Source organism: Python bivittatus, unplaced genomic scaffold (genome assembly GCF_059951505.1).
Source record: "Python bivittatus isolate LINGU-HERP-01145 unplaced genomic scaffold, Pbiv_v1 ctg000960_np1212, whole genome shotgun sequence".
In the NCBI taxonomy this organism is placed as follows: domain Eukaryota; kingdom Metazoa; phylum Chordata; class Lepidosauria; order Squamata; family Pythonidae; genus Python; species Python bivittatus.
The window spans coordinates 7,797,102-7,813,128 of record NW_028277124.1 but is presented as its reverse complement, the minus strand read 5'-3'; the positions used below and the strand labels follow the sequence as shown (position 1 = coordinate 7,813,128).

Sequence of the window (16,027 nt, the reverse complement as noted above, 5' to 3'; positions counted from 1 at the left end):
AAAAAGCTAAGAGTTATTAAGAAATGGGTTGAAGATCTAGAATATCAAAATGGGAACAAACTGCAAGAATTTACTGGTATTTAAGTATTCTCAGAGACACACTCCCGGAGTGCTGGCATCCATCATAGTCTGTTTCAGTGCCCTCCCCCTGGCAGTTTTAGGAGTCAGATATAGTAAGACTCAGCTCCCAAAGATCATGCTCATGTGATTGAGGAGGGGTTTAGTCAGACAGGCATGCTCTCGAACAATGTAAGCATTATTCTGATGTTCCAACAAGATTAATTCAGCCTGTATTTTTTTAAAAAAATGACCTTGTCATCCTGATGAATTCTGCTTTTGGGCTATGAGGGCCTATTGGATCACTGTATCTTCATTAGGACTTGAATGAACTATTTTATAGGACCAAGTCTAAGTCATGGCTGTTTTTATTATTTTTTTATTCCTTGTATCTCTGGTTATATTCTGGTCTAAGGTTGTAATAAAGGTTATTTTATTTTATTTGACTTGTTATTTCACCATTTAAAAAATTAAAAGAATCCAGTATATATCCATGCCCATGTTTGTTGGAACAACAGAAGACTGTCAAATGCAAGGTTTTTTTTTTTTAAAGAAAGGCATAAATAGTAACGTTTTGTCTATCCATATTACATAAACTGGTGTAAATAAGAGTTACTATACTTATAAAAGTAACTCCAAGCCAGATTTTAAAAACATGCCAAGGAAACAGCATTAGAACCTAACAAGCAGGCAACAATGTTGTCGGAGCACCTATAAAAGGGGGTAAAGTTTGGAAATCATGTGAAAAACAATCAGTATGGATGCAACCCAAATCACATTATCATACATTTATTACCTTCTAAAAAATGACACCCTCCCAAAATGCACTAAAAAAATGGTGTGACACAATCTACTTGAACTTAATGAAACTATCTGACTGTAAACCTCCAGAAAAGTAGTGTCATAGGGTTGTTATTAATTAATTGAATTGGTTATCTTGCTGTTCATTGCAATTATTCTTCTACTCAATACAAACTTGCCAAACTGAAAAAATGACTATCCAGACAAGAAGTGTAATTTCTAACCTGTGCATATACTACATAAATTGCTTAAGAGTTTATTGCAGCTTCATGCAATTTTCAGTATAGGAGGCCAGGACCTGCCTCTCCAGTTTTAAAGACGTTCTGGGCAAAGTGTCTCAGGGAGGGCCAGTATTGGCAGGTCCAACTGTCTGAGATTGCAATTTTCCAAGCAATGTTAGATAGCTTGAGGAAGATACATTTCAAGCCTTCCAGCCACATCCCAGACAACATGAGGTCAGGAATTGTGAGGAAAAAAAAAAAATCACTTAATCCAGCTTCTAGTATTGCTCATAGTGCTAGGCAATCATTGAGTCTGACAATAACTGAAGATATTGTTGATAAACTTCATGAACTTTCTTTGGAAAGTCTGATAAGGGCCCATCTCAGTGAAGTCCTAGAGGAAGGGACATGTTCAAAAAAAGTCAGGATGGCGTGTTATGACTGTGTGAGTGAAGCCTCACCTCTTTTGTACATGTCCCTGTTGCACCCACATACAACGGGTTTCAACTGCATCATTGCAACTATCACCTTGACTTTTTTGATATCTCCTTGTGGAAGCTGCTGTCAATTTAAAGGGGCTATAATCTTGTTCCACATAAATGGATTGTCAATCTCCAAACAAAACTAATCAATTTATTTTCTCAGCATATAATGTTTGTGAATATTGTGATCTGACTCAAGCACTGTTAGCAGCATCTTACCATGTTCTTTCCCATTACAAACAGTGGTTATGCCATTTTCTACCACACCTTCTCCATCAGAACTTGGTCTTTCTGAGGATAGTTTCTGGATGGAAAAATAATTATTAATGTAGTTACACTGGAAATAATTTATCATGAATCAAATGACAAAATATCATCTACCATGAGGCAAATACAAGTTGCCCAAAAATTATTTTTTTCAGGAATTATGTTTTTTATAATTCAAGTGTTACAACTTAGTACTAGTTGTATACTAATGTTCAACACAATGCCGATATCCACAATGTTCAGGGGGAATAATGTGTGAAGGGAATAATCATTTCTTGACATTCTGCTGTCACTATAGCTTTAAAGATTCAGGGGCCCTTTTTACTATAATACTAAGTAAACTCTCCATTTAACTGACTAAAGAAGTGTCTGTTAAATGAGAATGTCTGTTAAATCCAAACTGAATTTTAAGCATGTGTAAAATAGTGAATGGGATTCTGTGCATGACCATGCAGCATATGTATAATTTGCCTATAATATCCAAAGTGCACTAAAGAAAATGGCAGGTTTACTTTATGCATTAATGATACTGCATGTAACAGTAGCAAGCTTATTTACAAATAAAATAGAAAGTTGTTTCTTTAACATCCAATGTAGTCTCTTTCATTCCACTCTGTAGAAGTGCTTATATCCTTTTCTGTTTTAAAATGGTTTAATCCTTGATTCCTTTATTCAAGAAAATTCAAGCTTTCCTTCACTGTATTCCATTCCAAATAATGTTCGATTCATGGAGCTGCCTGTTCTTAAAATACCTGCACTCACAAATAGGCAGAGATCCCTTGGCAAAAATTAGGCCAGAAATAACATTCACAATAGCAGTTTAAGAAGATGTGTTTTATTCTTAAGTCTCTCTTTTTTTAGAAGAAATGTTTCTTCTGGTCACGGTAATATGAAAATATTTTTTTTTTTTTTGCAATTAGCCAGCATACATAAGGGGAATGTTATATAGTTGATTAATGGGTATATATTATCCTAATATCTATCTATCTATCTATCTATCTATCTATCTATCTATCTATCTATCTATCTATCTATCTATCTATCTATCTATCCATCCATCCATCCATCCATCCATCCATCCATCCATCCATCCATCCATCCATCCTAATCTATGGCTTATATGGGCACTCATTTTATGTGCCACAACTCTGGGTGGCTCATAATAATAAAAAAGGTAAAACCAGAACCTGATGCCCCAAACAACTCTCCAACACATCACCAGATACAATATCTGGGCTTCAAGCTATGACCGCAGGTAGTAAAAAATAAACTACCATAATTTTTTTTTAAAAAAATAGAGTTATGTTTATTTCAATAGAATGTGGATAATTGAAGCTGGAGTAAGATATACCTGTGTGATAAAGTCACTTCAAACACACTGATACCATTTTTTTTTAATTTCTGAAGTTCATAAAAGTAAGACAATACCATTGTTTTCAATCTAAACCAACAGAGGTATTTACCAGGGGGTGGGATGGGGAATGTCAAAAAGACCAAGATGGTGGCTGTGACTGCACAGTTGAAGCACCATGCCCTTTTAACATGCACTGCACATCAACCCACATAAAAAGAGGCAAGCTTTGATTGCATAGTTGTGGCTGCCACCATTATTTTTTTTGACCATCCCCACAGACACTCCTGTAAATAAGACTGCTGTATAAAAAAGAAAGGAATAAGAGAGAGAGAAAAAACAGAAATAAATGCTGAATTTAAACATTTTATTAGTTGTATTTGTTCTTTTATTGTTTTTAATCCACCCAGAAAACTTTAGTTATTGAGTGGATTAGAAATATAAAATCATCACTATCACCATCACAATCCCAAGTGGTTCTAAAATGTAAGTGCTGTGGATATAGAGGGTGGCCTTGAAGGACAGAGGGAAGATCTACTACCAAGGCAACAATCAGATAAGCAAGACTTGAGCCCAGGCCAAGCAAGTGGTTTGCAAAAATGCCTCAGGCAGCCCCCCCACACACACAATTTATATTAAGTTGAAGGGGGAGGAAGTGAAACCCATTGAGACTTGCAAAATTCTGTTACTGTTGCTGTTCTAATAAAAGTAGCTTTAGGTCTACATGCTGTGTGTTTCTTAGTCTGGTCTACCTTATAGGACTGACAGTAATGCCTGTGAATATTTAAGACATTCCTAAGACAGAGTAGAATTCCAATAAAAATTTTTAAAATAAAATTTAAAAAACCCTGAGACAACCCAAGCCTCAGAAATATCCTCACAATTCTTACTATTCTGGATAATTCTCCAAATCCTGTCTCCTAGACTTCTTCATCCCTACTTTTATTTTGCAAGAAACAGCAATGGCATGGGCAACTTTTTTTCCATCGCAATACATCACAGTATATAATTCTAATTTTCAGCAGTACTCTATTTCCCATGTTCCCACACCACCACAAAGACTCTGCCCTGTACTTTATGCTCTGACACACAGCATAAGGAACATTTGTTATTTAGGTATAATTCATAAACAAACATATCATATGTCAATTTTTGGACATATATCAGGCAACCAAAAATGGTCACATGGACAGAAGAATAAAGCAAAGATGCTGGGCTGCATGAACCAGTACACTGTTGCTCATCTCCTTGGAGATTTAATAATTCAGGACTCCTGGCTCAAAGTGATTTCTGAACAATCTGACACAGCCATATTGTGTTTTGTCTTTTGCAGTTTAATTACCTTTTCCAGATCAGTCTTATGCACAGAATTAGATGATGGTCCATCTGAGTCTACTGTGCCAACATAGGTGCTGCAAACTTCCTTTATTACCTTTAAAGAAATGGAAAAAGTTGCTCATTGGTATCTTGCTTGAAACTTAAGTCAATATAGTGAAACAGAAAAGTTAGTATTTAAAAATAGAAATGATTCAGCTATCAATACCATCTTGATAGCTGAAGAATGCAAGAGTAGCAAACCAGAAAGTATCTCATAGATACTTGCCATTTACTCAGCATCTTAATGCATGACTTGGAGAAGTCATTAAAACTAAAGACAAAAGGTTTCAATTCCATATCCGAGGCTTCTCATTCTGGACAAAGGAATACTTATATAATATGACCCTAGTCCTTCTTTCTGTTTGTTATTCAGTGTAGATTTAACATTCCTTCTTTTCATCTCCTACTTATGCCCAATTCTTCCCCTTTTATACGTATATCCCATTTTCTTTTTGGTATTAACAACCATATGTTGATCTACACTTATAGGAATACTAGACAGCTTAAATTCAAATCAAACTTTTCAACTCAAGTTTAAATGGAAAAGAAACAGCTAAAACAGCTGTTCAAAAATAGCTTTTTAATTAAAAAAATACTTTTTTTCTTATTTACTTTTAGTATTTAATTTTTTTTAAACCTGCTTTGTCCATCTATTTTTTCTTTTTATTAACCTGTATAAATATATATATACACATACAAACATCCACACACACACACTCTCACTCATATAACCAAGTAACAGTACAATGGAGATTTTAATATCAAGTAATTTAGCTTAAGATCAAAACATTTATTGTCTAATAAATACATTGATATCGCAATGTTTTTCTTTCATCCCTTCCTTTCTAATGTTATATTTAACTTTGATTGAAAAAACCCAAATAATTATAATGTTTGTAACATTGATATCCTAAATTGTAATGAATATTGATAGAATATATATTTTTTCCCCTTTACATCCAATACCCTAGGGTATCTAAATAACAGAATATCAAGAATTTTACTATATAAATATGTATTGAAAGAACAAACAAAAAACCCCCCCAGCTAATATATTTCCTGTTATTTTATCTGGTGTTTGCAGCTGATCTTATTGATGGACTGGATCTCTTCCTCTAGAACAATGAGATCCTGCTGAAAATCACTGTACAGGTAGTCCTCGCTAATTGGGACCAAAATTTCTGTTAAGCGAAACATCACGCAACTGCATCACTAAGCAATGGCAGTTTCAGTAATCCTGGTTGCAGTCATTAGGCCAGGACTGCACCATCATTAGGTGAGAACCTCACGTTTCTCCTGTCCTGCTGTGCTCGCCTCTACTTCAACTCCTCTCAACCTATCTCCCCCCCATCTCTGCCCTTTCGGTCACCCTGCAGCCTGTCACCCCTGCCACCCTGCAGTCTGCTGCCCTGCACTCCACCATCCCCCACTGACCTTCACCGTCTTCTTCCTCCCGCTGCTGATGAGGCATGCCTGGCCTGGCCCTTCATGGCCAGCAGCTGCTTCATGAAGGGCCAGGCCAGGTGTGCCTCGTTAGCAGTGGGAGGAAGAAGATGGTGAAGATCAGTGGGGGGTGGCGGAGTGCAGGGCAGTGGGGCTGCAGGAGCAGTGGAGTGCAGGGCAGCCAAAAGGGCAGAGTTTGGGGGGGAGATAGGCAGGTGGAGGGAGTTGAAGACCCCCTCTGGTCCTAAGTGTGGGTAGGCTGCCAGGCACCCATATTCCGATCATTTGACTGCAGGGGCACTGCAACAACTATAACTTCAAGAAACAGTCATAAACACCATTCGTTCAGCACCGTCATAACTTCAAACGATTGCTGAATGAATGGTCGTTAAGGGAGGACTACCTATATGAAAAAACGGTTCATTATTATTACAATTATTGATCAACATTTTAAAAAATACATTCATTTTTACCCAACTTCCAGTGTAAGCAGTCTAACTTAGTTTGACATGACCATTATTTAACACATATAGCAAATCTTAGCACAAAGCTCAGCTACAATGAGAGTTCTTTATGGGTAATAACAGCAAGGAGCTACTTCACACAAAATTCTTTGGGCCTACCAGAGATATTTACTGAAAGGCAGTAAATTCTCAAGAAGTTCCTTTATAATACAAACATTATAACACAGGTAGTGCTACCTCTACCTCCCCTGCACTGACCACACAAACACTCTGAATTAGAGATGGAATGGAGTTTGCCTTCAAATAAAGCTGATGGAAGTGGTCAAAGCAAAACCTTTTCCTTTCCCCTCAAAAGGCACAGTGAGATTAGTTAATCTCCCAGTATGTGCCTATTATTGTTGCCTCCAAAGTTGTAATATTTGGGTCAATTTTTTTTGAAAACTGCTATCCTACGCCCACTGTAGGAATTCTATAAGCACAACTAATTCTGGGATAATCTGTAAGAAAAAGCTTCCTCCTCCAGGCCCTCTTTCAATCTGAAAATTATTCTGTACAGCAAGCACACTTATTCCAAGGGATTTGTTTGAGGCATGGAACAAAATATGCTGTTCCACTGTTTATGTAGACGAACATGCTTACACCTAATTTCTAAGCTACAGTTCTTGGCCAAGACCACAGCTGTTGGACTATTAATAAGATAAAATACTTAATTCCTACAATATAAAATTATTTCTTTTATCACAAAAATTTGGAACATTTAAGTTGGTTCTTCCTGTTTTTCCTCTATCGAAGCATCCTAACCTAACATGTTCAGCCCCCCCACACACACACACAATTGGGGGAAATTATATGATAAACTAAAGAAAACACTAAGTTGCTTTAAAACATCAAACATCAGATCTATATGGATTTTTAAAAAATCCTTGTGATTTGTATTTCAGTTTGAGTATCTATTTTACTTGTGCAAATATTTCTGTATTTTTGCTCCTGCCTCTTCAATGACCCTTAGGATATTGCTCATGTTTTCAGCATCTGCTCATCCCACAGAGGCAATTAGTTTTGGCTACACAAGACATAGAAGTCAGAGAGAGGACAAAGAGAATAATTTGGCCATGAGCTGTGCCTATGAAATCATGCATTCTTTCAAAAGACAGTATTCATCATTCCAGCAAGACAGAACTCAGGCTCCTCATTTTTATCAAGATAGCTGTTTTCATCCCAAACTGTTTGCTACATAATTAAGTACTAGTGATGTTTTAACAGAGCAAGGATAGAGATGTGTCTGCTGCCATTAATGTCTACCCTTCTGTTCAATCCCTGAAGGGAAGGTTAAGTGGTTTGCAAACTGACGAATTAAAGACAACAATAAAAACATTAATATTCTAAAAGAAGTATTAATTTACCTCTATAGCACTATCTTCCTACCTTCAGGATTAAAATCACAAGACCCAGTTTTGAGCTTCAAATGCCTACAGAGCTTGAATTCTACAGAACTTTTGTGGCTACTTTTTCAGGATATTGCATCATTATCCTTAAGTATAATTTAAATTATACTTTTTGTATGCAGCGTGGTCCAAAGGCACAAAAAGAGGATCTGTCTAGATGGCTTCACTCACAGTTGTGAAATTTTCTTCTTTGTTCTGGAGAAGTTTGGGCTAGAATATTTTCTAGATGAACTATAACCCTTATTTAGACTGATTTCTAAAAAGTGAATTAAGGCAGAGTAATTTAATTCTGTACTGGGTACTTTTCCTGTGTTTTCCTGTGTATTTATTTCCTTCCCCAATAGTCTGGAATGGCAATCAATCAAAACAAATAAATAGTATGTTGGAGTGAGACAGATTTGTTCTGGGAATTAACTTTTTCTATGAAGACATCTTTGATATCTGCATGCATGTCTCCTGCTGTGCTTTTTCATATCCTCTGCAAGGCATCTTATTGCACAAAAGGTGAGCTTGGCATATGCCTGTAGTGCTGGGCAGTTATAAATACAATCTTGTTTTTTTATTAAATCTGTACAGTATCTCATATGAAATATGTCTTACATAAAAATAACCTATTAAATCTTGGAAATATAACTCCTGCAAATATTGCCCATCTCCCTTCTCGTTCTCAGGTCTAAGGTACAGGGTCTGAAGATGAACAGAGAAAAATGCAAACACAGGACCAGTAAGTATCCAGGGATGATCAGCGTGGCACAAGGGTTTTGTTGTGCTTGCAGAAGAAAGGAAAAGACTACCAGTCACAAAACAAAGGCTCCTATTTCCCAAAAGACAACAATGTTAAAGGGAAGGTCAGCTGGGCTAGAGAAAAAGCAACTACAGAGTGATTGCTCTGAATACCCATCCTCAAGGGAAAAAAAATAAGTTCCAACTGGCCACTGGTCCATGTTATGAAATAAAAGGGCATGCCAGCCATAACAAATGGAAGACTCAAGGGGAATTGGATAATGTACCACTTTTATCCATGCAAGAGTACCAGGTTGGGCTAATTTGGAATCAAAAGTAGTCACTGGCATGTCCCCTTGAACACTAGATCTTAATGTTTTAGTTTTTGTGACATTCAATATTTGGGACAGGTGCTTTCAAAGAACAAACACTTATAAGGAATGAATACTTTGGAACGGAAGGACAATTCCTTTAAAATAAGCAGTGCATGCCTAGGTAGGATTTCTAAATTCAGTATTGTTTTATTCTCAGAATCTAAATTAACTATCATTGAACAAGATGTCACCATGCTAAATTATACCTCTAGTCACACAGTAACAAACTTAAGCCAGGCCACATCTATTGTTGGCAAATCCACTGCTGCTTCCAAACTTTAATAATTTGGGAAAGGGGAAATTGTCTCTCACTCCCACATTGTTATTAGTTTATTGGAAATAAAATAAAAATTTAAACTACAGCCAGACATCATGCTAAAGTCAGAAGGGAGTAATGTGTAACGTCCATCACTAATTTATGACTTAAGCATACTGATTGGCTGAATTCCTATGAGTTTAATGACGGAATGGAATTAGTACTTTACATGTCCAATTTTATGCTAACCTTTCACACACTTTAAATGCATTTTTATCAATCACCACTTGACCTTAAGTTAATCATTGGAAAGATGAGAAATGGAATTAATTATGATATGACATACCTTCAGCCACTGATCTGCCTGCTCCTTGCTCTGTACAGCAAGAACTAGAGCATCTTGTCCTTGGTGTGCAATTTTTAGCTCATGCTTCTTCTTTTTACTGTCTTTGGGAATATATGTAATACTGCAGTCACACAATAACAGTTCCATCTGAGGCTGCTGCTCCTTGGAACTTTTATAGCACTAAAGACAAAAATAAGAACGTGAGAAATCAAGCAAAAATCAGCTCCAGATTAAATAAACAATCCTATTCACATCATCTTTCCACTATTCACAAATTAACAATGGCAAAAAACTTTGGAGATTATATTATAGTTACAATAAATGACAAAAATTGTTGTTAAAAAATAACAGCATTAATCTCAGCTGAAATCTGAACCATATTGCTGTGAAAAATTATTTTTCTTAATATATATATATATATATATATATATATATATATATATATATAGAAAGCCTGTGTGCAGCTGGCAGTGAATTTTTCCTTGACAGAGAGGGTTGTTTCTCCACCTCCTAAGGAGGTGTTGGTTTGCCCCCTCCTCAAGAAACCATCACCAGATCCCACCATATTGGACAGCTTTCATCCTGTATCCAATCTCCCTTTTTTTAGGAAAGGCTGTAGAGAATGTGGTCATGCAGCAGCTTCAGTAGACTCTGGACTCTGAAGCAGATTATCTGGAACCCTTTCAGACAGGATTCAGGCCTGGGTGTGGGACAGAAACAGCACTGGTCATGCTTTTGGATGATCTCCAGAAGGAGCGGGAGGGGGTAGTGCATCCATCCTGGCTCTACTTGACCTCTTGGCAGCCTTCAATACCACTGATCATGGTATCCTTCTGGATCTTCTCCATGGAGTGGGAGTGGGCAGCACAGTATTGAGCTGGTTCTCTTCCTGAGGCCAGTACCAATGTTGATCAGGGGTGAGAGGTCCCACCCTCAGCCTCTACTATGTAGGGTTCCACAGAGTTCAGTACTCTCTCCACTCCTGTTTAACATTTACATGAAGCCACTGGGAGAGATCATCCGTTGCCATGGGGTGAGGTATCATCAGTATGCTGATGAGACTCCTATACATCTCCACCCCTGGCGAACTAAATTATGCTCCTGATGTCCTGTCTCTGTGCCTAGGGGCTGTTGGGGTCTGGATGGAGAGCAACAGGCTTCAATTGAACTGTGGCAAGGGTGAATGGCTTTGGGGTTTAGGGCCTTCCAGATCTGGGGCTTTACCATCTTTTGTGGTAATTGGAGTTGCACTGCCCCAAAGAGACCCAGTGTGCAATCTGGGAGTCCTTCTGGACTCATTGCTCTTGCTCAAGGAGCAAGTGGCAGACATGGCTAGGAGGGCCTTTGCACAACTTTGTGTTGTGCGCCAGTTGCACCCATTCCTGGATCATGAGGTTCTACTCACAGTAGTTCATCACCTGACCACCTCCTGAATGCACTACTGTAACACGTTCTACATGGGGCTGCCATTGAAGAACATCCAAAAGCTTCAACTGGTGCAAAATGTGGTAGTGCGGACAGTTATGAGTGCTCCTAAAACAACACGTTACACCTCTGCTCCATGAGCTGCACTGGTTGCCAGTTTGCTTCTGGGTTCAATTCAAGGTGCTGTTTTTGACCTTTAAAGCCCTACATGGCATGGAACCAGGTTATTTGAAGGATTGCCTCTCCCCATGTACATCGCCTTGTCCCATCAGGTCCAGCAGGAGAGGTATGTTATGGGTCCCATTTGCTAGAGTTTCATCTGATGGGACCCAGGAGATGAACCTTTTCTGCCATGGCACCCACCCTCTGAAACATCATTCTCTGAGGTGAGATTAGTCCCAATCATATTGGCCTTCCAGAAATCTCTTGAAACCTGGTTTTTCCAGCAGGCTTGGGGATCCCATGGAAATAGGGAGTCTACGAGATGGTCATATTGTGTGCAGGATGTTGGTCCATTCTCCTGTGGTCTTATTTATATTGAATTGTTTTTAATGGTTAGTTTAGATTTGTTTTTGTTTTATTGCATACCACCCAGAGTCAAGTTTGTGAGATGGGTGGCTATGTAAATTAATTAAATAAATAAATAAATACATACATACATACATACATACATACTGACATGTTCCAGGGTGATGCTTTTCCAACACTTTTTTTTAAGAATAAATCAACAGTATTGAGCTTCTCAAGATGAACATAGAGAGTTTCTTCAAGATCAGCTTTTGGCAAACAATTGTCAAAAGCAGCCAGTATCAGAAATTAAGGCTGAAATAGTTGTATTATTCTTCCAATGTAGCACCATCCATTATTATAGCATATAATTTAAATGATTCAAGGCTGGATTTTGGGGAAAGGGCTAGAATCAAGCCTTGCCTGTTTGAATGTCAAGATGCCTTCCAAGTACCAGCATTACACAGCATTCCTACATATTCTTCAGTCTCTCATTCTGGCTATCTTTTTCAACTTGCCTAAATCTCCTGCAAAATTCTATTATTATCATTCAGTCAGAATTCTGATACTGTTTGCACTCTTGGCTGCCCATGTTTTCGCAGTGAGCAACCATACTTCAGAAATAAACACAAAGGTATACTGCAGAAGCTAGGTACTGCTGACCCATTCATAACTGCCTCCTTTTCTGTGCAGGAAACTAGCCAAGCCAAAACTAGCCAAGCCATGAAAAGGCAAATTAATCATGATACTTAAGCAAATACATCTGAGCCTTACAGATAACTTTCCAGCATAATGCTGGACCTAATTACACTGCAACTGGCACTTCTATAAAAACCATAAGCTTAATTACCAATAGTTTGTTTTCTTTGATCACACACAACAGTTTGGTCCACTGCCCGAAACGTTTTTTTCGTAAAAGAAAGGCACAGATTTTAGCATCTTTAACAAGGTCCATTGATGCTTCCTCAGATGGCCATTGATGTCTCATTTTTTTCCCTTTTCCATCCTCATCTTCTTCATCATAAGATTCATACGAACTACTCATTGCATCAGAATCATAATCTTAAGGGGCAAAAAAAATATTATTTGTTAAAATAAAATCATCCGTATAGCATAGACAAAGTCACATCTGGAATTAAGCAGATTGTGCTGAATAACCTCATAACGTCTAAGGCAAAAGCACATTTTCTTCAATTAAGAGCAGTGAATTATGTAATCCACAGGTTTAATTCTATGGATACATTATTTTTTACAAGCAAAATTAGGTAACTCTGGAGTCATAAATAATACCAAAGCTAAAAAAGTATAAAGTAACAAAACAAGTTTGGCTAATCTTCCCTTATGTTTGTACATTTTTATAATGTGAATAAGAAAATATTTAACTGGCAAATTTTTCTTTATACAAAAAAAAAATTAAATAGATAAACCTAGAAGTTGGCAACTGAAAAATTAACTAACTCTCATGACTGTCTGACATGGTTGTGGGAACACGTTTTCTCCTGAAAGTTACAAAACATTTAAGCAATGTTCCGTGTATGATTACAGCAAGATCTTCTGTTTCAGAACTGAAAAGTAAACTTTATGAATGCAAAATAAGTTGCAAGAAATAACATTTAAACATATTTCATTAGAGGTTGTTCAATCTTCACCCATAAAGAAATATGCAAGATTTTGGAGGGTCCTAAACTGTGGGGCCCTGAAGAATTAGCCTAGTTGTCCCCCCAAAGCTAACTCTGCCATTGTGATGGCCAGTTCCCCAGAGAAGGGAATCCAACGTTTTAGATGCATGGCATGAGGCTGCTCTTGGAGCCAGCTGGGTGTAGCAATAACATGTTAGACTAGCAATGGGGAGATCCAGGTTTACCTCTGCCCTCATCCATGAAAGCGGTCATGAGGGTGACTTTGGGTCAGTCACTCTCACTCAGCCCAACCTACCCCTAAGAGTAGTATGAGCTTAAAATAAAGGGAGACCCTGGTAAGCAACCTTGAGCTTCTGGAGGAAAGGTGGGAAATATATCTGAACAATGAAGCTATAGTAATCTATGGTTTAGTAATCTCCTATTTAGATTTCTATAATGAATTGTATACTGAATTGCCATGAAGATACTCCAGAAATTCTTGCTTGCAGGAGCTTAGCAAGAAGTCCTGAACAGGAATCATGGCTCTAATATTTCAGTCTTTCTTTCACTTCACTGATTTCTCCTTCAAATTCAAAGCACCTTGACCTGTGACCTGTCTTAGACCAGCATCCTCTGATCTATTCTGACCATATTACAGATATATTCAGGAGAAGATGAGCATTATTTAGGAACAGTAAGGCAGACTAAATATGCAAGAAATGCAACAAATACACAGTACTATTCCTGGTAAGTACTGCAGCATCTTAATGTTAATTTAGAAACACTGTGAGCTGGCCAGGTGCAAAGAATATCATTTTAATAAAGTATACTATAATCAGAGATATAAACTTATGAATAGTCTTTTTTTTTAATTTAACTCGAATTTTATATTCTTAAAGCAATAAAAATAACTAAACAAGAAAATATACTTGCATCCCTTTGAAGGTGTATTTTACTTACTGGATGTAATGTATTCAGGAGCCTTCCCTGGGCTGAGTGGCACAGCCTCCTCATAGTAACCTTCAGGAAGAGAAGAGGAAGGCAATGGAGGAGGACCGTTATCTGGTGGCTAAATGGGAGAAAAAAATTATTAGGCAAATTCAACAGTCGAAGAAAATATTAATAAGAAGAATGGGTGTTTTATATTTCATTCAAATCTGATCGAATTGTTATAAAACCTTGACAGCTTCTATACAACATAACAGGCATTATTTCAAAAACATAATTTTTTCATTTTTTAATGTAGCAACATCAATTAAGCTGAAATGTGTTTAAAGTGTTCCACCATTCTATTATATTCATTCATTCGGTTTACTAATTCACTCAATCATTTTTTTGGGCTGCTGCAACTGAGTGACTCTTGGCAGGTTACAATCTCAACAATAAAACATCCACCATAGAAGTACAAGTACATAACAATAAACTGTCCCCCCAAAATTACCAGAGTTAAAATAATATAAATAAAATATATATTATTTTAATATATATTTATTATATATTTAACAAAATATATATTAAAATAAAATAAAATAATAAAACAACCAATCAGAAAGCAATGAAAAGATCTATAAATCAAAGGGCCTCTTAAAAAGCTAGGAGCACAGAGTTGTAATGCACTCAAATCAATAAGGCAAAATCAGTATTTGAGACTATTAATACAACACTTTCATTAAAATCAGTATGACACAATTTGTAATTCCAAATAGGGAGATGTTAAATATTTGGGAAGACAATTATCCAAAGACTTTTCTAATGCATTAAAACAGGCAGTCTCAAAATCTGCAATACCATTTCCTACCCAAATGATAATGAATTCTTGTGACCCTCCTCTAAATAAAACAAACAAACAAACAAATAAATAAAAAGGTTGTGACTGAATGATTGGCATATATTTAGGCTCACAAATTTTGCTATTTCTTAAAACTCACTCCAGGTTTGCTTCCTACTTTAGTTACAAACACCCAACCAAAGCAGGAATACTATCAAAATTCACTCCAGATTTTACTTGATGCTTCTGGTGCAAGCCAACTTCATGCTTCCCCAAGCAAAGCGAAAGTGAGTTTTGACAGCACTTCTTAGCCTGATCAGCTTTAAAAATATCATCACCCCTAAATAATAACAAAACATTAAATAAATATTTAGATGAGATTTTACGTGAATTTTGAAAGTGTGGAAGACATCAATTTGTGATGGAATAATATTTGGTTGTAATTAAATTATTACTTAAAATAAATGAAACATTCTTTATACAATAATTTAGAAGGAACAAGTAATAAATTCAGATAAGCTTGTAGCTCAGTTTAAAAACTATACTCTGAGGAAAGGAGAAAAAAGATCTCTTAAGACAGACTTACCAGCCATTGCTGGGGGATTTCTGGCAAAGGCATCTGAGGTGGCGCAGGTAAATTGATGGCAATCTCTTGTTTCTGTACACTTTCCTTTATCTCAAAGTCTAATGGAGAGGGAAAAGTGCATTTAGAATGGAAAATACTTAATGGAATGAATGACTTTCCACAATATCTCCATATATATATATAGGAAACAAAAAAGGAAAAAACAAAAAATTAGCCCTTTAAATGAATAACAAGAGCTGGATTCCTTAGGCATGAAAGCAAGCTGGGTGACTTTGGGTCAGTCACTCTCTCTCAGCCCAACTCACCTCACAAGGTTTTTGTTGTGGGGAAAATGGGAGGAGGAAGGAGTATCAGGTATGTTCGTGACCTTGAGTTATTTATAAAAATAATAAAGGTGGGATAAAAAATCTAAAAAAAAAATACACAAAACTATTAATCTATATTATGGCAGCCTTTCCCAATCGAATGTTCTCCAGAACTGTTGGATATAGCTCCCCAAATTCCCAGCTAGTATA

General features: G+C 36.9%; 1 protein-coding gene across 5 annotated transcripts in view; it reads right to left on the bottom strand.

Annotated features, from left to right (window-relative positions):
* AFAP1 (actin filament associated protein 1) overlaps positions 1 to 16,027 on the bottom strand; it is a 55,953-nt gene that overhangs the window by 26,930 nt on the left and 12,996 nt on the right. For all 5 annotated transcript variants that reach the window (XM_025169499.2, XM_007432778.3, XM_007432780.3 and 2 more), the window contains exons 3-8: positions 15,513 to 15,610; positions 14,119 to 14,227; positions 12,390 to 12,601; positions 9,608 to 9,787; positions 4,522 to 4,611; positions 1,781 to 1,865 (exon numbers count right to left, since the gene is read on the bottom strand). In XM_025169499.2, the coding sequence (XP_025025267.1) occupies positions 1,781 to 1,865; positions 4,522 to 4,611; positions 9,608 to 9,787; positions 12,390 to 12,601; positions 14,119 to 14,227; positions 15,513 to 15,610 (774 nt within the window). The remainder of the gene's footprint in view (positions 1 to 1,780; positions 1,866 to 4,521; positions 4,612 to 9,607; positions 9,788 to 12,389; positions 12,602 to 14,118; positions 14,228 to 15,512; positions 15,611 to 16,027) is intronic.